This window comes from Xenopus tropicalis, chromosome 3 (genome assembly GCF_000004195.4).
Source record: "Xenopus tropicalis strain Nigerian chromosome 3, UCB_Xtro_10.0, whole genome shotgun sequence".
Classification (NCBI taxonomy): domain Eukaryota; kingdom Metazoa; phylum Chordata; class Amphibia; order Anura; family Pipidae; genus Xenopus; species Xenopus tropicalis.
This window is the reverse complement of record NC_030679.2, coordinates 50,463,485-50,490,371: the sequence shown is the minus strand read 5'-3', so window position 1 is coordinate 50,490,371 and position 26,887 is coordinate 50,463,485. Positions and strand designations below refer to the sequence as shown.

Genomic DNA, 26,887 nt, shown 5'->3' with positions numbered 1-26,887 from the left:
TGTGCAGTAGTTTTATCTTTATTTTTTGCCGTCCATTCTTCTGTTTTACCATAATGCTAATGATGAAAGCAGCCCCAACACACCTTACTGTTAGGGCTCTGGCACACGGGGAGATTAGTCGCCCGCGACAAAACTCCCTGTTCGCGGGCGACTAATCTCCCCGAGTTGCCTTCCCCTGCCATCCCACCAGCGAAAATGTAAGTCACTGGTGGGATGGCACATGCAGCGGCGGCGCGATTTCACGCAAATCGCCGAAAAGCCTCGCAAGGCAACATGCCGATATGCACGAAATCGCGCAGCCGCGTGTGCCATCCCACCAGTGACTTACATTTTCGCTGGTGGGATGGCAGGGGAAGGCAACTCGGGGAGATTAGTCGCCCGCGAACAGGGAGTTTTGTCGCGGGCGACTAATCTCCGCGTGTGCCAGAGCCCTTAAAGAGTAAATTTTCCACCCCATTTTTGACATGAGCTCATTCAGTTGGGTGTATATAGAAAAGGTACATAAACATTGTCTGAACCATAAATAAATATAAATGTATTTGTTTTACACAGACATACCTGATTCCACATATTGTAAGGAAACCATTATAATCTGTCTATATTCTCGCTGTGACCAGTTTCCCATCTCCCTTTGGCTCTCAGGCTTGTATCACTGGGAAGTAAAAGATTCTGGGATTTGAAGCCCTGTGCTTCCTATAGTGAGCAGGGCACTTCTATGGAAACCAGAGGGACTTCAACTTATAAAGTGGCCTTTACTATCACATCTAAGTAATTATCCATTGTACTTAAACATTTACAGTGTTTTTAAATTTCCTTGTAAATGTGATGAAAGCAGTATATGTTCTTCTGTTTACATTCTCTGCACTCCTGGCTCGGACTCCTGAAACAATGATGAAAGCCAGCTTTTTTTTTTTAATGAACTGATTCCTGATACATTGGTTTGAGAGACACAGAGAATATAAACACTACTTTTAATAGCAAATGTGTTTACAAATAATTTTAAAGCAATTTGCAGGAATTGAAGAACAGTTGGATTTCAGCATATAAAAATGGTATTTATTCATACATTTAGAAGGAACAGATTAAAGTCATAGGTATATTAGGGGTTCTATGATGTGTGGGGCTCTTAAACCAATTTGAGTTTGGAAGCTGGAGTTCCCCTTTAAGCATACATCCACAGAAGAGCTCAGGTGAATTCCGATATAGCACTTTTACAGGATGATGCTGTTCCATCAAATGTTAAATTACATTTCTTCACTGTTAGACCTGCCCCAGACACCCATTAAACCTTTTATTGTGAATTGCAAAGCTCTAGGAGCAACAACGGTCCAACCACCAAGCAGGAGGCCACGCAAACTCAAAGATCTGGACTGCAGAGTACTGAAGCATGTTCTGTGTAGATATCATCTGTGTCATTGTGTGCAATACACTCTGCTGAGTTTCAAACTGCCTCTTGAAGTAACATCAGCACAAGAAATGTTTGATTTATGAACCGGAGCATTGCAAATGTGTTTCCTGTAGTGATGAATCATTCTGCGCTTTCGGGCAGTCTGAGGGACGAATGTTGGTTGGGCTCCTGGAGAATCATGCATGCATAGTGCCAACTCCAGTGCCAGGCGTAAGCTTGCAAGCCCCTGATACACTCCTCCTTCTGCTCATCTCTTTGGACCACACCGCCTGCACAAGTGCACAAATTCATGCACCAAAACATCATGGACTCCATGATGAGACAAAACTCAGGGAAGGCAGGCATAAGAGTTATGTGCCCAGCACCCCCTCTACCATTGCACCCTAAACATGTGCCTCTACTGCCTACCCCGAGTTTCAAACCAGGCCACCTGTAAAGTATGGTGGTGGAGGAACAACTGACTTTTTTATGTTCTGGTCTGGACCCCTCAATTTCAGTAAAGAGAAATCTTCATATAGCAGTTAAAAGAATTGTGAGCTTCCAACTTTGTGGAAAAAATTTGATTGGGGGCCCATTTCAGGCTATGATTTTGAAAAAAAAAAAAAGGTTTATCAAGTTGTGGAATGCTCATTATTAGCTTGGCGTTCATATGTGCCCACATACTTCTGGCCATGTAGTATATTTCAGAGTGATCTCTAGCAACATTGTTTAACTAAAATGTATTTTTAGGAAGCATTGAATAGGAGTTGCAGTGATCTTCTTACATTTAGCTTTGGGTTTTGATACAGTGCCATATAAACTGCTGCCTAACCTACTAATCTTGGAAATTGTCATGAATTAAAAATCAAATACCAAAAGTATTATGTGCAGAAATTAGTTACAGCATTGAGCAGCAAAAGTTATATCTGTTTATGGACACAAAACTTTACCTTTGCTAAAGAGGATGAATGTCTGAACGTCTCTGTGAAAAATGAGGTTCAATGAAGATAAATGGAAAGCTTTTAGGCTGGGTTTGTTTAAGTTGGAAAAGAGATGCCAAATGGGAAATATGATCTGTTTATATAAAGGAACTCTCTGAAAACCCATTCATGAATACATCCTCTAGGAGTGCTATTATAAAGAGTGTTTTGTGCCTTGGTTAGTACGCTGAATTTATAAGAAGCATTACAGCTCTACTAGGGGTTGTAGTTTAGTAACTGGAGGAGTGCTGCAAGTTGTCTGTCACTGTCACCAACCTTAGATTTCATTTCCCATTTGATTAGCCACACTCCATCCCACTAAGGAGTTTATCCTAGCCACTGTGAATTAAATAGCTGGTGTCTGATATGCATGATTGTGTTCAATTCATTTAAGCAGAACCAACATTTTAGTGTGGCATTTTTTATTTATTTATTTTTTTACCTCAAATTAAAAAAAAAGTTTAAGGCCATATTTTAATAAAAATGAAAAGCACTAAATACAAACAAGGCTGGAGTATATGTTTGGGAATTGGGGCTTAGACATTCTAGAAAGAAAGAGGTATCTCAGTCTAAAGGGGGGGGGGGATATAGTAATAGGGCAAAAAATGAAAAGCCGATGCTTAAGTCAATGCAATTTAGTTTTTTGTTTACCTTTTATCATCCAAATTTTTTAAGAAATAAGTGAAACTTTTGCAATTGCAAGAATCTCACTTTCTTCTTTTTATTGCCCTAATACAGTTTACTTCCCCATAAGTGTTATCCATAATGTAAAATACACAAACGTACAACTTAGTATGCAAGAGAAGGCACAGCCGGTTATAGTTTCTATAAGCTCAAGTGCATAACATAAGGCAAAGATTGGCAACTGGTCGCTGTCTAGCTGAAAGTAACAAGATCATCTGAAAGGCCAGAGACACTTCTAATAAATGAACGTTGCGCCGACTGCAAACTGATTTCATAGTTATTTCCTGTGCCCCTGATTCTTCATGTGATCTAATAGTCTTTCTGTATCCAGTGCCGCACTAAAACCCCAACATCCAGACGATCATTCAGAAGCTGAGAGTTGTAGTATGGCAACAGTTGGAGAGCCACAGGTTGACAATCACTGCCATAAGGGTATGGGGGCCTTATCCATTACTGCATTGGGCTAGATGTTTACCATTACATGTGGCTTGATTAGGAAGTCCAAGTCTGTGTTTATGTTTTGGGCTACTATGGCCACAACAAAAAACTATGTTGTGCAGTGATCACTACTCAGAACTTTGCTTTTAGCGGTTTTGAAACGGACTTCCATTCCCAAACTATTAACTTTATAGGGGTTGTTATAACTAGCCCACTGTGTCAACTTCTGGAGAAATGGAATTCAGCAGTGCTCAATACTTTGCATATACCACATCTATATCACATATTCTGTTATATTTAATACATAGCGCCAACCTGTGGTTCCCCTACTCACCTTTGAACTACAATTTAAAGCAATTCATAGTTAATGGAGCATGCTGGGAGTTGCAGATTAATTTGGTGTTGCGGTACAACACTTGGAACATAATTCAGGTAAACAACAAGAAAAAGTGCCAAGTAAAAAAGGTCATGCTCTTCACAGATTACTCCAGGAAAAGGGTATTATTATGGGTAATGTTATTACAGTCCATCCCATAGTGCATCAGGATTTGTGGGTGTTGGATGATAGTAACACTGGAGATGATGCTCTGTCCATTCCTGGCAGCTGCATTGGCAAATGACCATTCAGCAGGCTGGGAAACTGGAAAGGAAGAGTAGGCAGAAGTTATAATGTGTGTTAATATTAAGTATTAAATATAATATTACTAGACTAACCCCCACATGTAAAAAAGTCACTAAGTTTGCCCAGTTGCAGTAACCCATAGCAACCAATAAGATGTTTGCTTTTAAACAGGTGGCCTGTAGATTGTACCTGTTGATGAGTTGCTAAAGATTACTGCCCCTGGGCAAACTTATTGCCTTTTATTACATCACCCCCTAGATGTATGTTCACTTCTTATACTGGCTCTTATTAACCTCTCCAAAATACATTATAAATGAAATTGACACAATAATAAATTCTAAACACTCAAGCACAAACAACTCTCCATCTATGTCATTAACTTGGAACCGTGAGTACTTGCATGAAAAAAAACAGATTCCAATTTGTACTTTTATTTGCAACTAGATAAGAATAAACAATTGTTTGGTAAGAGAAGGTCAAAGTTGCTGCAACTCCTAGAAAAACTTGCATAAGATCACATTTGTGGAGCTGATATCATCATACAGGAATGGACCAATAGGCATTTAGCACCCCATTTATATAAATGCCACTGTGCTGATGCAATAACCACCCACAATACATGCATTGGTGCTGATGACAGTTGTGTAGACTTTGCCTTACTATGAGCCCACCCACCTGGAACAAGGTGTTTGGTCCTTGCAGCCTGGCAGGACTTAATGGAGCTACAGGACTAAGACTGCTCCAGAAGTGAATGCTGGACAAAAGTGGACTAGGGGTTAACAGTAATCCATTTGGTGTCTGCAATAAAAAAAATATATATTTATATTATTACTGAGATTAAAGAACACAGCAAGAATAAATATTTAGTAAATGTATAAACACAAATATCTGTAATGCAATTTTACACTGAGACTTTGTGATATTAGGTACTAGCACAGGTTCCTACACCAGGTTTTATCTGAATGTATCACTGAGGCTTTCTTAGTAAATCAGATACATCAACTTTATAGTGCATTTACAAACTAATCATTAATGTGAATGGTTCTGTTTCTGAGTGTGATTTCATGCTTTTTCATTTATATGATTGCACTTTGAAGTATCAGAGGAAGAGTGAAAGCCAGCAATCATATCACAGAAATGACAGTTTGCTTCAATACTTGTAACTGCAAGCAGTCTCTGTGCCACGGCAAGCACTCCCTCTCATTGCCCCTGCTTATTATCCAAGGGTTAGAGGGCCACAGAACCCTTTCATGGTTTCTATAAGACCAAATCTGATAAGTTCTTCTGCCTATCCAGGCAGCACGGCTGGTTTTGCTTTAGCTCTTGTGGGCCAGATATCTGTGACCAATGGCATACTTTGCCAACCAAAAGGAAAACCAGAATTCCTTCTTGTGATGGCCCATGACACTGCAACATAAACAGAACCCTGTTACTAAAAGATAGAAGGTTGGTGCATTGTGAGTCACAACTGACCAATCTGATTGAAACTAAAGCTGGCCATACACGTGGCGATCTGACGATGTTTCGTACGACCATCGGTCGCACGAAACATCGTAAGATCCGCCACACACCATTCAGGGCTGAATCGGCAGGTAAGGAGGTAGAAACAATAGGATTTCTACCTCCTTCTGCCGATTCAGCTTTGAAGGGAGAATTTTGGTCAGGCGCCTTCTATGGCGCCCGATCAAAATTTTCAAACTTGTCCGATCGGCGAGTCGTCCGATATCGGCAGCTTCCTGCGATATCGGTCGACTCGCCGACATGCCATACACGCACCGATTATCGTACGAAACGAGGTTTCGTACGATAATATCGGTGCGTGTATGGCCACCTTAAGGGTTGCTCACTTCTAATAGCTGTTTTACTGTCTTCTGTAGTGAAGGTTCATGGGGAAGCAATAAAACAGTGCCACAAGTTCTGATTGGCTAATGATGCTGACTGGCTGCTGATTTGCTACTGATTGGTGCTTGATGTGGTATAACTTTCTGTCCCTGAATTGATAGCCTGGAACTTTAACCCCAATGCCTGCATTTGCCTTGGCATTTTATATTATAGCTCATAGCCTATTGCCCTCCCATCAGAGGCTGTTAATTTGGCCCATACTTTATTACTACAAATAATCTGAGGTAGAATTGTCTGTGTGAGAATACAGTACATACAATTTTCAGTATATACTGTACCTTTGTGACTTTTGCCTCACATATATTAGCCCACTGGCCCACCCCACAATCACTGGTATGTTTAGAAACATACCCCCATATCCTGCTCATTTTGATATATATATTTGTGAAACTCTTTTCGGATTACTATTCTATTTATTGTTATTTCTTTGTCAGGTCAATGTGAAATCACCCTCTGGTGGCTGTTGGCAAACATTACATAGAATACAATACAATAGCAGCGAGCTATAGCTGTTCCAGAGAGCTTTCAGCGCCCAAAGTAGTTGCTTTTAAAACTGCTTGTTTTTTTACAGACCTGTCAACCCCCCCCCCCCCCCCCTATTTTTCCGGGAGTTAACTGATTTCCAACTCCCTCCCCTGGTCTCCCATTACTCTACCTCTTTCCCCCTGTTTTCTATTTTCCCTCGATTTCCAGCTGTTCTGAAAAAGAGTGCACTAGCAATGCGGCCCCTGGGACCCCCTCCTGCACAAGAAAAGGTAAGCGCTGGGGAACGAGGGGGGCGGCATGACAGGAACCACCTCCGGGGTCAGAAATTCTGGATTACCATATTTTATGTCTGCTAAAAATCATTTAAACATTAAATAAATCCAGTATGAACATTTGCCTCCAAAGTGGATTCATACAGCTTAGTTACCATCAAGTACACAGTACTGTTTTGTTATAACAGAGAACAAGGTAATAATGAATCAGAATTATTGAATGAATCAGAATTATTTGCTTAAAGTGAATTCTGTGAGAGATTTAAATGCACTCTGTGGGAGATGGCCCTTCTGTATTTTGGAGCTCTCTGGCTAATTTGTTTCCAGATCCAACCAAGGCAGCTGATATATTTGATGCAGACCCACAGTCGAAATATAAGCCCTAAATTCTGTTTGTTAAAATGTGCCTTCTGGCTTAGCTTCCCATTCATTGGACGGCTGTTAGCTAACCAGCTGCTTTGGGGTTTGCATTACTATGAATATATCTTAATAACAGATCCCATACATTATTATGTTATCTCACTACTGTAGGTAAAGTGCTAGGACTGGGGAATACTTTGTGCTCTGCCTCATTGGCAACCAGAACCAGGTCTTTTGTGGTTACTCATAACTACTTACCTAGTATGAAAGATATTCCCAAAAGTTTGGTTGCGGTTTGGATCCTAGTAGAGAATACTACTTGTCTCCCTATAATCCACTTCTGAGCTAAATGAATAGCTAAATAAGCAGACCAGCACATCCTCTTTATACAATGGATTGTGGTTATATAATAAAAGGAGCAAAGTTTGCTACAGGGCTTATCACCTATAGCAACCAACCAGCATGCAGCATTTACTGGTCACCTGCTTAAAAGAAAATACCTTATTGGTTGGCAATGTCTTTTATTACATATGGGGGAAAGAGTAGTAATACTAATTTTCCCCTAAAGCAAATGGATATATATATATATATATATACTGTATATATATATATATATACATTTTATCAACCTAAAGCAATATAAATATGTCTGCTCAGTGTTCTGCCTCTGGATTTATATATTAACTTTAATGACAAAGCTACATTACTAACATTCTTCTTTACAGAATAGAGGCTAAATCTTAAAAGTAAGTCGAGATAGTCATGGGCCCCTTAGAAAAGATAGGGCCAGTGACAGACAAAGTGTGATTGATGGATTTAGAAATACAGAACATAGTAGAAGCCTTAACCTGAAATGATAACTTGTTTTAAAAAAAGCAGCAGAGATATGTACAATCCCTATGGCAATTGCTGGTGGGAAGAAAACTTCAGACATTTTGTTGCCATGCTAGTGGGGCTTGAGTGGAGATGACAAAATGTTCCGGGTGACAGCGCTTGATTTCTGTCATGATTTTTATGGTATAGTTTTTATTACTATATTACACTGTTGATATTGCAAATAATAGATTCTACTATTAAAATTTTATTCTTGAACCAAAAAATGTATTTTTTTAGCTGTAATATTGGTGTGTAGGTGCCATCTCAGTGCATTGTGCCTGAGTCTGAGCTTTCAGAAGGAGCCAGCGCTACACATTAGAACTGCTTTCTGGAAACCTATTGTTTCTCCTACTCCCATGTAACTGCAGGAGTCCCAAGCCGGACTTGGATTTCTTACAATTGAGTGCTATTCTGATATCTACTGGGAGCTGCTATCTTGCTGCCTTCCCATTGTTCTGCTGATTGGCTGCTGAGAGGGGGGATGATATCACTCCAACTTGCAGCTCAGCAGTAAAGTGTGAATGAAGTTTATCAGAGCACAAGTCATATGGTTGTTGCACCCTGGGAAACAAAAAACATATAGCCCCATATCAAAGTTCAAAATTAAATATAAAAGCATCTATTTTCTATATATATTGTATATCTATACAATATTAACTGATGCATTTGTAAAAAATGTTTTCCCGTGACAGTATTCCTTTAAGGTAATATTGCGTATTAAAAATGTCACCAGGCTTTCCAGATAGAAGAACAGGAGACCCTCCTCGCACACCCTTGGCTCTCCAAAAATGAAAGCGCTTGGTGCACACTGCTGGGGGGATTGGCACCCTCCCAGGATACAAGTAGCAACAAGAAGCACTGACACTCAGAGCTGCAAATGGGACTAGCCCTTTGGTGCACCTCCGCAATAAAGATTTTTAAAGGGCTAGTCCCGTTTGTAGCTCTGAGTGCCAGTGCTTTTTGTTGCTACCAGGCTTTCCAGGGCCAGTGGATAATTTAAAGCAAAATAATCTTCTAAAGAAAATCCTGCCTGCTCTGTGTATACCTGGCTCCCCATTATTTGTTCATGAAAGCCTCACTGGTCACTGAACACTTAAACACTACTAAATACATACCATGCCGCTATGACCCTTGAACACATTTTCCAGCACTGAACCCCTACACAGCCCTGTGTCTGCCCTTCTGATGTCTCATTACAGTGCACAAAGTGATCCATTTTGTATGTTAAATACAAGACTGGCATACATTCTCACTGGGGCATCCTCTTGCATCTGTCATTACATTTGTGCAACATCAGAAGCTCTGATCCCTTTAAAGGGGACCTAAACCCTTCCCTAAAAGTCTCCCATTTGCACCCCTAGTTTCACAGTAAGCACCGATAATAATGCAAGATAATTCTGTAGTTTGTATCATCCTACAGTTAGTTCATTTTCCCAAACATGTGTTTAGTGCTTTCTTTTAATTTTCGCAGTAGCAAACATAATGCCAGTTGTTGTAAAGCTTTAATTACCTGAGCAGTGAAGAAAGCTGGGGTCATGGATCCTGAAGGAAGAGCTGGGCTATTGAGAGCAATGGATCCAATATCACTACTAGAGAGGAGCATAGGTGGGGAGCAGATTTCTAGGCCTTTGGGCTTCTTGGCTTTGGGTGGATGGCATGATGATAGTCTTGTTTTGGAGCTTGCGGAGAGGTTTAAAGGTTCCACGGAATCTGCACTATGGCTGGAGTAATCAAGGAACAGACTTCTTTGGTCACTTGGGTAGGACAGATTGGGGGACAAGGATGGGGAACGGGAAGAGCGAGGAGATACTGAGGATACACTAGCTGCATTTGAGCACTTATGGGAAGAAACTTTAGCAGACAAAGAGGAAAGGAAAGCCGATGATTCTGATGTAGTTGGCAAGGAAACCACTGGTCGGACAGATTGCTTATCTGTTTTGTTTGTAACAAATCTTATGACAGTTCTGGTTTCCTCCACCAAGTTCCTGATGGATGGTTTTACTTCCTCCTCCTCCTCTTCTTCCTTTTCCTCCTCCTCCTCCTCTTCATGTTCCTGTAAGTTTTCTGTTTTGATAACCTTGTAGTTCTCTGTCTGGTTTTGCAGGGAGTTAATAGTGAAGGAGGAATAGAGGCCTGAGTGGATATATTCATTGCGACTGGCACTCTTCAGTGCTGCCAGTGTTTGTTTATGACGTTCTCTGAGATCAGAGGGGATCTTGCAGTCGCTGTCCTGCAGCAACATGCTCTCCCTGCTGACTTCCACCGAGTGCGGATCCATCTTTAGTATCTCCGGGAAGGAAACAAACTTGTACACAAATTTCTGTCCGATAACCTTTTTGATAATATTCTGAAAAATAACAGCAAAAAGAAATGATTTTAGAATACCTTGTAGGCACCACAATATAACACAATACCTCATTATTAATATTTTTGGGACTTACCTTATCATAGTAATACCGAAGGGCCCGACTCAGTTTGTCGTAGTTCATGTTAGTTTTATTCTTCCTAAGCCCCCAGAGTTTGGCCACCTCTTCAGCCTTGAGCAGCTTGAATTCCCCATCGTTTGATGTCCAGCAGATAAGGTGCTCATGTTTCTGATCCAGTAGCAATTGCAACAGGAACTGCCACAGTGTGATTGCACTCTCCATACCTGCAACAGAGAAACCCTCAGTCATCCTACTCTTAAAGGCAAAGTACTGCATGTCATCCACAAATCAGGCTTGTACAATATCTCTTCATGGGGCTGTTCACCTTTGAGTTAACTTTAAGTATAATGTAAAGAGTTACAGTGGCTTGAAAAAGTATTCGGCCCCCTTGAACTTTTCCACATTTTGTCACATTACAGCCACAAACATGAATCAATTTTATTGGAATTCCACGTGAAAGACCAATACAAAGTGGTGTACACCTGAGAAGTGGAACGATAATCATACATGATTCCAAACATTTTTTACAAATAAATAACTGCAAAGTGGGGTGTGCGTAATTATTCAGCCCCCTGAGTCAATACTTTGTAGAAGCACCTTTTGCTGCAATTCCAGCTGCCAGGCTTTTAGGGTATGTCTCTACCAGCTTTGCACATCTAGAGACTGAAATCCTTGCCCATTCTTCTTTGCAAAACAGCTCCAGCTCAGTCAGATTAGATGGACAGCGTTTGTGAACAGTAGTTTTCAGATCTTGCCCCAGATTCTCAATTGGATTTAGATCTGGACTTTGACTGGGCCATTCTAACACATGGATATGTTTTGTTTTAAACCATTCCATTGTTGCCCTGGCTTTATGTTTAGGGTCGTTGTCCTGCTGGAAGGTGAGCCTCCGCCCCAGTCTCAAGTCTTTTGCAGACTCCAAGAGGTTTTCTTCCAAGATTGCCCTGTATTTGACTCCATCCATCTTCCCATCAACTCTGACCAGTTTCCCTGTCCCTGCTGAAGAGAAGCACCCCCAGAGCATGATGCTGCCACCACCATATTTGGCAGTGGGGATGGTGTGTTCAGAGTGATGTGCAGTGTTAGTTTTTCGCCACACATAGCGTTTTGCATTTTGGCCAAAAAGTTCCATTTTGGTCTCATCTGACCAGAGCACCTTCTTCCACATGTTTGCTGTGTCCCCCACATGGCTTGTGACAAACTGCAAACGGGACTTCTTATGGTTTTCTGTTAACAATGGCTTTCTTCTTGCCACTCTTCCATAAAGGCCAACTTTGTGCAGTGCACGACTAATAGTTGTCCTATGGACAGATTCCCCCACCTGAGCTGTAGATCTCTGCAGCTCCCCCAGAGTCACCATGGGCCTCTTGGCTGCATTTCTGATCAGCGCTCTCCTTGTTCGGCCTGTGAGTTTAGGTGGACGGCCTTGTCTTGGTAGGTTTACACTTGTGCCATACTCCTTCCATTTCTGAATGATCGCTTGAACAGTGCTCCGTGGGATGTTCAAGGCTTTGGAAATCTTTTTGTAGCCTAAGCCTGCTTTAAATTTCTCAATAACTTTATCCCTGACCTGTCTGGTGTGTTCTTTGGACTTCATGGTGTTGTTGCTCCCAATATTCTCTTAGACAACCTCTGAGGCCGTCACAGAGCAGCTGTATTTGTACTGACATTAGATTACACACAGGTGCACTCTATTTAGTCATTAGCACTCATCAGGCGATGTCTATGGGCAACTGACTGCACTCAGACCAAAGGGGGCTGAATAATTACGCACACCCCACTTTGCAGTTATTTATTTGTAAAAAATGTTTGGAATCATGTATGAGTTTCGTTCCACTTCTCATGTGTACACCACTTTGTATTGGTCTTTCACGTGGAATTCCAATAAAATCATTTCATGTTTGTGGCTGTAATGTGACAAAATGTGGAAAAGTTCAAGGGGGCCGAATACTTTTGCAAGCCACTGTATATTGCAAAACAATTTACAATTGGTCTCTATTTTTTATTACATGTATGGGATCCCTTATCTGGAAACCCGTTATCCAGAAAGTTCCAAATTACGGAAAGGCTATCTCCCATAGACTATTATAAGCAAATAATTCTAAGTTTTAAAAAAGATTTCCTTTTTCTATGTAATAATAAAACAGTACCTTGTACTTGATCCCAACTAAGATATAATTACCCCTTATTGGAGGCAAACAATCCTATTGGGTTTATTCAATATTTATATGATTTTTAGCAGATTTAAGGTATGGGGATCCAAATTACAGAAAGATCCCTTATCCGGAAAGCCCCAGTTCCCATTCCTCTATTTATGGGGTTTTTTTGTTTTTATTAAATTATTTCATTTTTTGTTCAGCAACTCTCCAGTTATGAATTTCAGCAGTTATGTGGTTGCTAGGATTTAAATTACCTTAGCAACCAGGGAGTGGTCTGAATGAGAGACTGGTATATAAATACAAGCGGACGTGAACAGAAAAATAGGAACTAAAAAGTAACAATAACAATAAAATTGTAGCCTCACAGAGCAATAGTTTTTGGCTGCCGTGATAAGTGACCCCCATTTCAAAGTTTGAAAGAATCAGAAGAAGGCAAAAAAATAAAAAAAACTTTAGAAAATAAATAATGAACATCAAATGAAAAGCTGCTTAGAATTGTCTATTCTATAACATACTAAAAGTTTACTTAAAGGTGAACCTCTGTGAATGCTGAATGTGCCCCAATATTGTGTCTTCTCTAACCCTGCTCCTCTTTTGGAATGCCCCATCTCTTTTAACTATGGAATTCTGGGCTGTCCTAGAGAACAGTGGGGAAATCACTGTCCTACAGAAAGCCATTGGGGGCAAAATACTAGTCATAACTACCTTTTTTTCTACTGTTTTACTTTGTAAGTCACCTATTGGGTAGAGCTAGAATATAGGAGAGTAAAGTTGGAAAGCATTATATCTGTAAGACAGTAAGTCTAACTAGTGCCTAGAAACATAGAGCACATGGATTTTCAGTGAACCTGTAAATGAACCATGTTGCATTATTCTGCAGCCTATATCTAATATAAAATGGTATAAATTTGTTATACTTTGATGTTTTAGTTGGGGGCAACACCTAAGGTTGAACAGCTGTGAGAAATGAAAATAGCCAACATTGCAGCAGGTAAAACTGTATCACTGCATCCAAATTCACACATGTAGAACAGCCACCTACAAAGTAAGACAGCTAGGCTGTACCAATATCTTTGTATATTTCGCGTAAATGAATCATATGTACCACTAGGTGGCACCTGTCCCTCTGTGGTGCGTCACTAATACGACAAACTGTATGGGCTGAAGAGATACTGCATAACTAATATATGAAAAGCATGATTTCCCCTCCAAACTAATATGCAAACATTGCTGTGATTTTATAACCATTCAACCACCAGTTCTAAACAGAGTGACAATCTGATTTAACATAAGGAAAGTGGCTGTACACTAATAAAGGGATAATGAGACAAACTACTGTTCATTTATTATGGCTTTTGAACTTTCGGCATTATTTTGTTTTTTTCCAATCTGAAACTGAAAGTAATATGGTGAATGCTAAAGCTACCAAAATATTAAAAACAAAGCTGACTGCAAATTGTCCTAGAATATAGCTGCCTACAATATGCTAGTAGCTGAATGATAAGTAATCTAGAGCAATCAGCTTTCTAGATGGCATGTCCCTGTTTAAGGAAATCATTTCCCCCCCTAAATTTTCAATAAATATACTTGCTATGTTAAAGCAGAGGTATCTGTGAATTTATATGGTACCTCATTATTGCCTTTAAAATGTAAATTAGCAAGAAAATAGAAATGAATACAAATTAAATCCGTCTCTATAGAAATAAATTAATACTCAGTAGGTTGAGTGCAAACTGAAGCTTGTCTTTATCTATGAAATTGCACCCAAGCGTGCCTGAGAGAGTAGCGAATTCCCTGAGAATAGGGCTGCATTCCATGTGTTAGTTCCTGTATTTCTGTAGGTTACAGGCAGGAAACTGGAAAATAGGCCACAGGAAATCTGGACTCTTACATCTGCCCCAGCCTGAAATTACAGCTCTGTGCGCCAGAGATCTCCTGGCACTTTAACTCATGCCTGGCATCTTGCAGGCTTCTGTAATGGTCAGTAAGAGTTCTGTACACAGGCACTGTATCATATATTCTGTAGAAGAATGTATACATCTTTATTAAACATATTTGTCACTCTTTTTTATCTTCATGTCTGTGATTTAGATTTACTATATATGTGTATGTGTGTATATAATTAGTTCACTTTGGGGGATTTAAAGTCCCAGCCCTCCCTAACCTCGGCCCCTGAGTGCAGTGCTAACAGACAGAAGCATTGCTTAACCATGCTGATTGGGAAAGCATTATTTTTTTAAACACCATAAATAGGAAAAATTTTCACACTGGTAGCTTGTAGCTTGTTCCATCCTATGTACAAGTGGGGAGAGAAAGCTTTAAATGGCTCTAGCATCCCGAATGATGTATTCGCTGCTAGCATGTCACTGGCTGCATTCCTTGAATTTATTTGCTATACAGTTTTGCTTCCCTGCTAGTGAGTATGACATTCTGGACCATAGGGCTCATTTTAACAGACTGCACACAAAATTGTATCCATCCAATGCTATTCACAAATGTATTTGCTTTCAAACAGTTACAATCGGTAACTGAGCCCTTCAGATTAGTTGAAGTTGATTAAAAATGCAGAAGCTGCTATTAAATAACCCTAAAAATTACCATCCATGGACAATTATAACAATTTAAGATACACACAAAATAAACAGGAAGATGAAGCACAAATTTCCTTTCATTTTCTTTGTCTATATCAGAGTTAATTTACTTTTAATCTTCACATTCTTCTCTACTGCACCCTTCTCCAAAGTACAAACACTTTGCCCTATTGTTTCTTATTGGAAATCCGTCATTAATAATAATAAGAATAACAGCAGAGTGGCCTATGCCAAACACACACAAGGGTGCCTCGCTGACAGTCAAGACATGAAAAACAAAAGCACAAAACACATGTAACAAGGTGTCACAAAACTACACAGTTAATAGACAGGATGTGGTATGGGTTAAACATGAAACTTACCATGATCCCAATTCCCCTTGCCTTACAGAAGAGCCTGTACCACCCTGTGGGTCACAGGGCATTTAACAATATGTAGTTCAGTTTTGTCCTGCGATGCCTCCCTCTCCACCTATACTCACAGATTCTTTGCAAATAATCTGAAATAAGGACCTATTTACTTACATACCCACTGTACTTGGGGGAACAGTTTCTCATGGCAACATAACGATGCTGATCTTTCCATATCCCGTAACTCTAATGTTTCCGACCAGAGCATCCTCACTGTTTTGCTATTGTATTCAAGCTGTAAAAATGTTCTAAATCAGGACTTCCTCCTATTATGTTTTGGGGCGTCTTGCTGGGAAAACAGCATAAGGTAGGAATTCCTGCAGCACCACCCCGTGGAAAAAAAAACTAGGAAAACCGGAATATACGGAATATATGTGATTGGTCGGGGGGGGGGGGTCAGAGAGGTACTCTAATTTACAGAATTGTCTTGGAATTCCTGCACTGCTCATCTGATGAATTGCTCTGTATAACTATTTTCATTTAATATTACAATCTCCTCTGTTGGCAGATCCACTGATTAGAAGAAGCTTGCCCCCTAGCAGTGGGGGAATTTGCTAAAAAGGGAAACATTATCCGGAGATGGTGTAGCATCACACAAAACTTCAGTTTATACAGTCCTCTGCCTGGCATAATTTACCCTATATAGAAATGGGCACAGAAACATGTGACAAACTCTTTATTATAAAGTATTTATGTATCTACTGCAGAAAGTCTTTGTATCTTCTTAATGATGATTCAAATACATTATGAGTAAGAAATGCTAAATTGTTGTGACTTATTAAAGCTTTCACAAATTCTCTGTTCTCTTTACATCAGCCTAACAAGTTTTCTACTTTTTACAGATTTACAGCTATTGATCCAGAAGTTTATAGTGCTATCAAAATTGGTTTCCTAGACTGGTGGTAACTGGGCTTGCACTGGCCAAATCTGCCCCATGTAGTTACCCACAGCAACCAATCAGCAGTTAGCTCTGATCAGTCTGATGCGGGTATAATACCAAAATCAGTCTTTGATTCGGTTGCTATGGGTAACTTAAAGAGGCAAATGTGTCCAGTGTTAGCATATGTTATTGTCCCTTTAAACAGTCAACTTGGAACTTCCTGCAGGAAGCTGTAAGTGATAGTGAAGTGGCTTCCTGATGAACAGTGTCCCAATAGAGGCATGCCTTTCATGGAAGAGAAACACTGCTATGGCAGCATGTATTTCAGTGAATGAGTGGTGTTCTGGGCTAATAACTGTCTGGCTCACCCTAAGTGCCAATGCATTTACCATACAAAACAGTGAGCTGCAATAAAACAATCTGCTTTGCGTTGGCACAAAATGCAATTGAATTTATTCTTTAGATCTTCCAAGAACAGTTCCAGACCATTTTTTCTTTTTAAAACTGAATATGGAGAGATATACTTTATGTCCCAACGCCTGTGACATACAGCTCAATTGGTGGCTGGACTGCAGCATAGTGCCGTTCTCCCCATCATAAAAAGGGATAGGACACTAAACACTTGTGAATTATGAAAGGGTTCCATATATATGGCTATTCCTGTATCTTATAGAGCATTCCTTCAGTAAAAAAGTATTGCTCTGTAAGGCCCAGCAAGCATTCTACTATTTTTTCAGAAAAAAATTGCCAGTCAATAGCTTAGTTATTTTCCATTTAAAGTTTTCATCTAAATTAAATATTAGTATGGTGTAGGCAGCAGAATTCTAAGGTCATTTGCAGTTGACGTTTATTTTTTGTGGGGTTAATTACTCTAGCAATCAGGAAGTCATTTTTAATATCAAACTTATATAAAAAATGAGCAAGAAAAAAAACAACTATAAAAATGAAGCTTGATATTCAATCTGTTGTTTGGTTGCTGGGGTCAATGACCCCCACAACCTGACAACATTTTCATTTATAAGCCAGAATAAGAAGGCTAATAAAGCAATATATATTATGGCCATATAAGACTTAATGGCTCATTCACAAGCCACAAGTGCAGCTGTGGTTAAACACATCTTTTGCCATGGTTGTTGCACAAACTGGAGCCATTCATTAAAGTTACCGGTGTCTAAAGCCATTCCTTGCACAGATCAACAGTCCATATGCACAATTCTTTGGGCTGTATAAAGCATAGTATGAATTTGTATTCCTAATATTGGGATTGGTTTGGGTAGACATTTGTAGCAGTGCAGGAGTTGCTATTACAAGTAATGTCAGGTTCCTGCAGTTTTTATCAATGAGCATCACAGCTGACAGAAGCAAATATGGCTGCAGGCCATCAAGGAGGGCCCTGAACATCATTTTCAGCTGCTTTCTGAAAGACTCAGGCTGTCTTTTATTTGATATCTATGGTGTGTTACCCCTTCATCATTTTACTGTTAAGTTAGGCAGATATAAACACACTCCTGTAGATTCTGGGTTCTACAGCAATTTGCAGCCAGCCCAGCAGTCCACGTGTGAGCACCACAGAATGCTAAAAATGTAATCTCCCTGCTTCACTAATGACTTCAAGATGGCCATTGCCAGTGGAGCCTCTTCCTGGCTTTGTTTTATTTCTTAAAGAGTCCTCCCCATTTATTTATTCTACATTAACGTTGGATCCAATCATGCAGAGCACAAATAAACTGCTTCAAAGAAACAATAACAGCAACTAGGCATATACCTTCTGTAACAGCAAGTTGTAATCTTGTGTATCTTACCTGAATTTGTTATTTTACGCATTACTCAAAGCACTTTTCCCTTTGAAATGAAATGTGTTAATCATAATAACAGAAAAATGATTCATAACCTTAACGAAATATAATTTACTAGCATTTTAATGATAATCACAGTTCAAGCCTCATTTGATGTGCAAAATGTGGTCATGTTCCCTCTTGTATTATAACAATGTTGTATTATATGTTGTATTATAACATAAGTGGAATCACTTATGTATCGGAAATTCTGAGATTGTTACAACAGCAAATATTTCTTCTGCCCAACCCACCATTGGAAGCAAATCAGTTTGGAATCCCATACATTGTACAGAGGAATGAATTTTATAAAGGGCATGGCTGGCCATTGGGGCGTTTGACCAGTGCAGACATACAGGCTCCATAAAGGAATAAGACACCAGACTGGCTATTGTCCTGTTATATAAACCTTTAGTACAGTTAAAGCCATCAGCCTCTAAGTATGGATAGAATGGGAGGGCCACCATTAAAGGGTACAGGTGGTAATCCAGGCATCAGCGCCGGATTTCCTATCCTATTTTTTACAAAAAAACGAAATTTTACCAAAGGTTGAAATAGTAAAGGACCTCCTAATCTGTGTTGGTATGGTTATACAGTATGGTCCTTGTTTCTAAATGCTCCCACTTAGGCCAATTACAGTATGTAGTATTGCCTAGTATCTTCTTATGCATGTTGAACTGACTGAACAACATAAGGTGTTGTAATCATAGAAAATTCTGGAAAATTAATCTTCAGGAGTGTCCCATTAAATGTATGTAATAAATGGATTATATACCCACCACAGATAATATTGGTCTGTCCCAGTGCCCCAATAAAATATGGAGAAAGGGAATGCTGCATTCTTATATTGCCAGTAGAACCCAAGGGCTAGGTCATGAAAGAGTGAATCTAAAGAACTACTGAACCCTACTGCTTTTAGTATTACTGACAAGCAATCTTAAGCTAATAAGGTAGGGTGATCAGATCACTTGAAAATTTAGGGACACATCTAAAAAATCCAGCTAGCAGGGCTGAACTGATTGCAATTTTCAAGTGATCTGGTCACACATTATATACTGAAAAGAGAAAGGGCAAGGCTGTAATCAGTGGTATGGGCAGAGAAATATAGTAGACCTAGTGGCTAATGTAATGCACCAGATTGTGTTGTGGGACCCAGTAACATACAGCTTGGCCACACCTGTTCTTACAGTGTAGCAAAGAAGGAATAGATTTCCCATATCAGATTATGTTTTGTTAGGGTGTAGCTATAAACAGGAGGCACTACATTTTTCAGTAACATTAGACAAAGGATATCATAGTAATTTATATTGAAATTATTTTTGGGGGGGTTTATTGTTGTAGCTATTTACAAGGTAAAGCCACCCCTAGGCAATATTACATACTACCATTGGCCAAAGTGGGAGTGTTTAAGACACAAGCAGTACCTACTACTGTACAACCATACCCACACACACGGTTTTGGTGCTGACATGATTATGACATTTAGATTGTGGACATATAATGGTTATAAATATCAAAAGAGAAAGAATTGTATGGCTTACTAATACCATAAAATGATATTCTTAAATTTTGTGCATTTTTTGGAGAGAAGTTGTGTTAACCACATCACAGAAAATACACTGTATGTGACTTTTCCTAGCTCCAGGGTAAAAAGTGACTCATTTTATTTGTATTTCCAGTGGGATGAAACATACAGTTTATATGCACTCACAGGTCCTCTCACAGCATATCGTTATTATACCACAATCTCATAATTCTGAGATTGATCTAACTCTGAATGTATCCTTTTTCTACCATCGTAGAGTCCCTGTCTTAATCAGTTATACATGAATGTGTATCACTAGATTTACCCTCCCAAAATGAAGTGGTTATTAGCAGAAAGGGTTAAGACTTGAATAAGTAAGCTTTACACCAAAGGAGGTTTGGAACCTAAGGGCCTCATATTTCTGGGAGGGAAGGCATTATCTGACTAAGCGCCTGATTGAGCACAGCAGTAGCTTGTCCCTAAGCACAGTGTCAGCAGAGCTTTTGCTCTTACAGGGAACATTCTGGGGCAGTTTGGGTATTTTTATTACTGACTGACATATTCCATATTCTTTTACAAAGATTATACATTATTCACATCAGTCCCTGTCTCAGCAGAGCTTACCATCTAACATCCCTATTACATTTGCACACACTATGGTCAATTAAAAGAGCCAATTGTCCTGCCTTCTGCCTGAATTCTGTTAAAATCTGTCAAAATAAACTATTTTGCAATAGGGAATATTTGTTTTTTCTCTTTTGTTAAAGATTATAGTCTCCAATGAATCCAAGCAGCATTTAGCAAACTGATGCTCCCCATATCAATCTGTTTGCCAGCCGCGCTGTTTCTCTGTGCAGAGCCAAACCAAAGCGAGTAGACAGAGCAGTGATGGTACTTATGATATGTATACTCACATACAAATGTTGAGAAATGGCTAGACAAAAGCCTGAAATCTTGCTGCACTATGCCCAGCGAGATGCGCAAATAGACCACACTGCTGATTTAAGCTTGTGCAGTGGACTTTGTTTTATGCATTGGCTATTGCTTTTGTAGTAAGAAGTGAGCAACACATGCACAGTTGCCCAAGTGTGGGATTCAACATTTAGTACTGTCTTATATTTCCATATCTAAACCTGTGAAATATAAGTTTCCCTCTCTCCATTAATTTTCAGCTCCATGCCACTCACCATCCTCTTCCTCAGCCTAGTGGTTTTTCATTCTGACATTTTTCCAAAAGCTATCCATTGAAAGTCAGTGCTGGGTACCATGTTTCTGGCCATGCAAATGTCTATGTGAGATAGCACATCATCTACACAGGGCTCCTGTGGTCACTGAACTCCAATAAGCCATCTGCAGGCAGGGAACAGACGCTTGGCTCAGTAGAGAGGTGGTGCTGGTGCATGTTGGAAAATTGTGATTAAATTATCATGGAGTCAAAAGTATTTTTTTAATACTAAAATGGGCTTTCTAAGTGAGGGCCCCTGCGTCAAGACGGGCTCCTATGTAGCCACACCAGCTGCAACATGCTATAGGCCACCCCTGCTCTCTCTCATTATATAGTTAATATATGAATATGGAGGGCTGCTATGATTTGTCTGGCACTTTATGTATCAATCTATCTAATATGTAATTAGCCATGATTTTATTGAAAACAGACATGCAACATATGTTGTTTCTGTATAACTCTAATCCCTTTAAAGAAGCATAAACAGCCATTTAAAGACAGAGAGATTTCAGTGCTTTGTTTTATGACATTAGAAGATGATCCTTATTATAACCAACATAACCACAGCTATCTGTTCAAATGTTAGTCCCCCTGCTTTTTTATATGTATTTACATAATTAGCATTACAGAAGACAATGCATAGAGAACACCAGGAGAATATTTCAGTGTTAAGCTGGCCATACACGTGGCGATCTGACGATGTTTCGTGCGAAACAGCAGATAAGGAGGTAGAAACAATAGGATTTCTACCTCCTTCTGCCGATTCAGCCCTGACGGCAGATTTTGGTCAGGCGCCTTCTATGGCGCCCGATCAAAATTTTCTAACCTGACAGATCGGCGAGTCGACCGATATCAGCAGCTTCCTGCGAACCGAATATCGTACGAAACGAGGCCAGCTTTACTCTGCATAAGAGGTTTGCCCAAATAATTTCTGTACTGAAGTGCATTCATTTGTGTACAATAATTATCAATGCTTACCAGGTATTACACATGGATTTTTTTAAGTAGTCAAAAGATATATTGTAGGCGAGGTGGAAACTTGTTCCAATAAAAAAAAACTTAAATACCTTGAATTCTCGAATTTATACACTAGAAAAAACGCAAACTCAAATATCTTGAATTGAAAATATGGCTTGACTTTGCCTAGGACAACTCCCATTGACTTCTATACAAACTCCCAAGCTTTTAGATGGCAAATTTTTACATTGGCGTTTTTGTTTTTTTTTAATAAATACCTGACATTTGAGTTTTTGAATCATAATTCGAATTCAATTTTTTTAAGCGCAAAAAAAATTAACCTTAATAAATGTCTACCTAAGAGTTCCATATTTTAAATGAAAAGTAAAGTTATTGTTTTTACTTTGTATTTTTTGTTGTTTGCTAAGTTGAAAGGGCAGTACAATTCTAGTGTTATTTGTAGGTTAGTAATTAATGAGTTTTGTTTTTTACCAGAAATCCCCTTTATCTTAAATCCTGTGCTTTTTCAGTCCTATTGGCATCAGTTATGGTGCAGGAGAGAAGGTGGTGAGGAAAACACTTGGATGAAAGGCAAAGTTAGAAAGCTTAATACCAATTATCAGATTAGAGCAGCTCTACAAAGCTAGATGTGAAAACTGCACTGCAATACATAATGTTTTCCCTTCTGGTTTAGTGTATTGATTTCCATATAGCACACTCTTTATAATTTCAATCTGTGTATAAACCCATTGAGGTTTATAGCTTGCTACCAAAGTTTGAAATCTAGGGAAACATCTAATAAGGCCCAAGATAGTATGTAGCTGATAATATTTAAAGTTGATTATATTAAACAGTGACTTCTTTAAATCACTCCCATTTTGCCACAAAGGTTATAAGCCATAGCTGTACAAAAGATAGGCTGCTTTACCAAGTTTGAGTGCCTCTCTGCTGGTTGTCGGCCATAAGCCTTAGTTTTATCTATAGTGGGGAACTCATTCTAGACCAGGGGTAGGGAACCTTGGCTCTCCAGCTGTTATGGAACTACCAGTCCCACAATGCATTGCAGGAGTCTGACAGCCACAGTCATGGTTAATTAAGGAAAATGCTTGCTGGGATTTGTAGTTTTATCACAGCTGGAGAGCCAAGGTTCCCTACCCCTGTTCTAGACTTTTGGTCTGAAAACCTCTACAGCACCAAATGCATCTAAGATACAACTTGTAGGGAAATTAGTAGAACATGGCTGTACAGCTAAAGTGTCATTTAGAAATGCAGTGCAGTATGCAAAATTTTTACCCACAATTTAGATGCAATTTGCAGCAAACATTCTCACAAAGTGAGGATTGCGTCACTTGCAGTGTGCATCATTTACATAGCATTAGCGCGTGATTCTTTAATCGTAACTCTGTTTCAACTGTTGGCGCATCCTGCTGTGGGAACCTTGGAATTATCGCCACAGTCGGTGTGGTAGTAGCTCCAGGGTTCCCCACCATCAATAGGCACAATTGCACACAATACAGCAGACAAGGTGGGACAGACACAATGGCACATTTGTGTCCAGCACCTGCAACTGCATTTGACAATAAACCTTCTGATGTCTCTGCTTGATAAGGGGGAATATGTAGCTACATTCTTGGGGAATTTGCCTTATACAATAGCTGTTATTTCTTGAGAATTAAATGGTTTACATATAGCAAGATGCATGTTTATCAAATGGTGTTGGAGAAAATGGCACTAAATCCTGCAAAAATACAGAGTTTTACAATATTTTTATTAACTTTTATAGTATTTTTTATAGTTACTTTTGTATCTTGTGCTTGTTTTTAAGTTACTCCAATGCAAGATTTTTAAACTATAAGTTTGGACCTGGATCTCAGGGTTCTCCTGTGAAGCAGCCAGATGAGGTTTTCTAAGCAAGGAGACATTCTGACTGTATTTTCACACCAATATTGCTGAATGAGCCTAGGAATTCATATGTATGTCTGAGCACATAAAGCATCTATGTAGTATTGTTGGTTTGCTTTCAGGAATTCCAGTAGGTTGCTGTTCTGCCTTAAAGGAGACATATCCTATAAAAATTATGAATGTTCCAGTGAATTATACTCCTCTAGATACAGAAGGATTGTGCTTAAAAATTTGTGTTTCAGACTGATTTATTGAGAAATTCCACCAAAACACCACTAGCCCCGCCCATCTGTGCCACTTCCTGCTGGCTGAATTCTCTGGATGAGCTGGGGAGCCGGCGGCCCTCCTTACACAGCACTGTAGGATAGGAACCAATCAGCAGCTAGGCTGACCTAATAGGGAACTGAAGCCTGTCTGTGCTTGTGGGAGTGCAGGGCTGTGATTGGCTATCCCCCTCCTACTGTGCTTCTGGCAGGGACCGTTGGGACACGCCCACCCCTCATTTCAAACATGGTCATAGAAGAGATAGGATCTATAGGGAGCTCCAGTAAAGGGGCCATTTTTACAGATAGGATTAATTTTAAGCACAAAGGGAAACCAGCACCGTATATTATTCATAATTGCCTACAAAACTAGAGTTTTTCCCATTTATCCAATATGTCTCCTTTAACACAATTCTGAACCAATTTTGAGCCATTTTTGAACCTAGTGCAACGCCTACTTTTTGTGAGTACATGCTTTAACCTCTGGCCCCCATCACCATCTCCAGCCCAGTGATTCTGAGTGAGTAATTGAATATATGTGAAAAAGTATTAAATGTACAACCCACACAGTGTGACTGTATAAAAGCAATGCAGCTAAAATAAAGGCAGCTCACAATCAGTGCAATCCTGCTAATTGCATTATCTTCAGATGATCAGATGATGCTGTAATCCTGTGCCTCCTATGTGTGCATGCTAGTGGCCGCTCTGCTCCTCTGCAAGTCATACAAACACCCTCCTGTGTTTGGGGAACGGAAACTGCTAATGAGATTAGGTGGTGTGCACAGACATTACTTAGCCATGACTAAATGTGCTCTCTTCCTGCAGCCAGTGGAAAATTCAAGGGAACTTCCCCCCCCTGACAGCATCAGGTCCACTAACTGTGTTTTAAGAAAAAAAGTTCTATCCAAAAACAACACTTAGCTTTCTCCCCTACTACCTTGGCTGAAGGTTTATATTAAATGGTCACAGCTAAAAATGCCCTCTGAAGATTACAAAGGAAACTGCAAGGCGCAAATACATAGACCCGAGGAGGAGGAAACCACAGAGTCTCTTTGTGTGCTCTACTGACTCATTTTCAAGATGTTGTCTGCTGCCAGTTTCAAACCGGAAGCGCATGGCAATTAGTCTTACTGTTTCCAGACAAGCCAGACTCACATAACTTTCCTTCAGGAGAATCCCCTCCCCTGCTTGTAGCACAGCTCCAGTGGCACTCTGCTTAATAGGCTGCCTCCTCCTAATAAAGATCTGCATGCCCTGCTAGATAAGCCTGCTTGTGATGGCACACAGCTGCCACAGAGATGCCAGCAACTGCCTGCCCTCTGACATAATACCAGTTGCACAGGGATGGGGGTCCAGCTGCACAAAGATGTTAGACACAGACAATCTAGCAAAGTTAAGGTGTGGGGCATTATATAGTATTATACCATTACCAGCATTAAAGGGACACTAAACCTAAAAATTCCAGTTGATGTGAAATGAAAATGCTATGGTATAAACATTCACAAATATAAATGTAAAAGCTCCAAACCCTGAACTCAATGCAGAACTAAGTGCCCCCTACATGCTGGCACTAAAATAGTTACTAGACAGATTCTTACATACTGCAGCACCATGTAAATTCATATACACTCATAGCTACTTCTGAAGCATCCCTAATTCTCCGTTACTTTTGCAGCATCCTTAGCAATCACTTCTCCCTGTTGATGATTATCTTACACCTTTGGTCCTTGCCATTCTGCATATCCTTGTGCCACCAGTGTAGCTAGGGACATTGGGTAAGTTAGTGTGGGTAAGGGGATTCTCTTTTTGTACAGAACTGCTAAATATAAGATATATATTAGAGAAACCACTTGTGTTGGAGCTTTAATCACTCTTTTACTTTGTTGCTAATGATATTGGAATGAGGCTCACAGCGGTTATATTCATTTGGCTGAGTGACAGGAAGTCTGATGTGCATGAGAAAAATGGCATCATACTTTTTAAAAGGGTTAAGTGCATTCAATTTTAACAAGTTCCTTTCTGCATATATTTATTAATGCAAGTGCTACTGTACTTCTACGAAAAGCAATATTATAAGTTAAATAGAAATGCAATCATTAGACCAATTAGCGGGGTTGCTTTTTTAAGTAATGAGCTCAGCCCTCCCTCTTCCAGCAAGGCAAGGGGAGGCAGATGATGCACAGCAAGATCTGTCACCTAACTCCCTAATAATTCTAATAAAACCTTTCATATATAACAAAGCAATAGCATTGGCTGAAAGAAGACCAGCTCCACAAATACTTGTCACATTCATGCAAACATTCCGCTTGCCTTTTCCCTCTGCAGAGTGATGCTCCACAAAGTGCCAGACAATATACACAAATGTACATACCCAAACTCCTGCTGTCCTCTAGCAACTTTCTTCTGCCCTTTATAACTTTCTAAAGTGATATTGGTAAAATCCCTTCGTTTCCCATGCTGACGGTCGTCTGCAAAGGTTTCTGTTGTAATGAGATCCTGATTTTTTTTCTTTCTTTTCTTTTTTCCCCTTTGGTATATATGTGTGTGTGTGTATGTGTGTGTGTGAGAGAGCAGGAAGTTGGAGCAGTCAGACAGAGAGCCGGCTCACTTCCTTTCCTGCATTATTCCCCAGGCGGTTTGCAGTCTGTGTAAACAGGCTTTTCCTCCCTCTCCTCTCTCTGGCCGCTGCTCATGTTTAGCATCGCTC

At 39.8% G+C, this 26,887-nt stretch overlaps 1 protein-coding gene across 4 annotated transcripts; it reads right to left on the bottom strand.

Annotated features, from left to right (window-relative positions):
* Positions 1-954: 954 nt before the first annotated feature.
* Positions 955-26,887, bottom strand: elk3 (ELK3, ETS transcription factor). Of its 4 annotated transcripts, none has more exons than XM_012959258.3 (5): positions 15,708-15,823; positions 10,449-10,657; positions 9,518-10,354; positions 4,787-4,909; positions 955-4,129 (listed from the first exon to the last, which is right to left on the bottom strand). In XM_012959258.3, exons 1-5 carry the CDS (start codon positions 15,799-15,801, stop codon positions 4,031-4,033), a joined length of 1,362 nt encoding a protein of 453 aa, XP_012814712.1. In that variant the 5' UTR covers positions 15,802-15,823; the 3' UTR covers positions 955-4,030.

Excerpts from the sequence above, each read along its gene's own strand:
- elk3 (XM_012959258.3), bottom strand. The coding sequence starts at position 15,801 with ATGCTCTGGTCGGAAACATTAGAGTTACGGGATATGGAAAGATCAGCA. Across the intron at positions 10,658-15,707 it reads CCCCCAAGTACAGTGGGTAT|GTATGGAGAGTGCAATCACA; the intron begins GTAAGTAAATAG and ends TCTCTGTTGCAG. Across the intron at positions 4,130-4,786 it reads GACCAAACACCTTGTTCCAG|TTTCCCAGCCTGCTGAATGG; the intron begins GTGGGTGGGCTC and ends CTTCCTTTCCAG.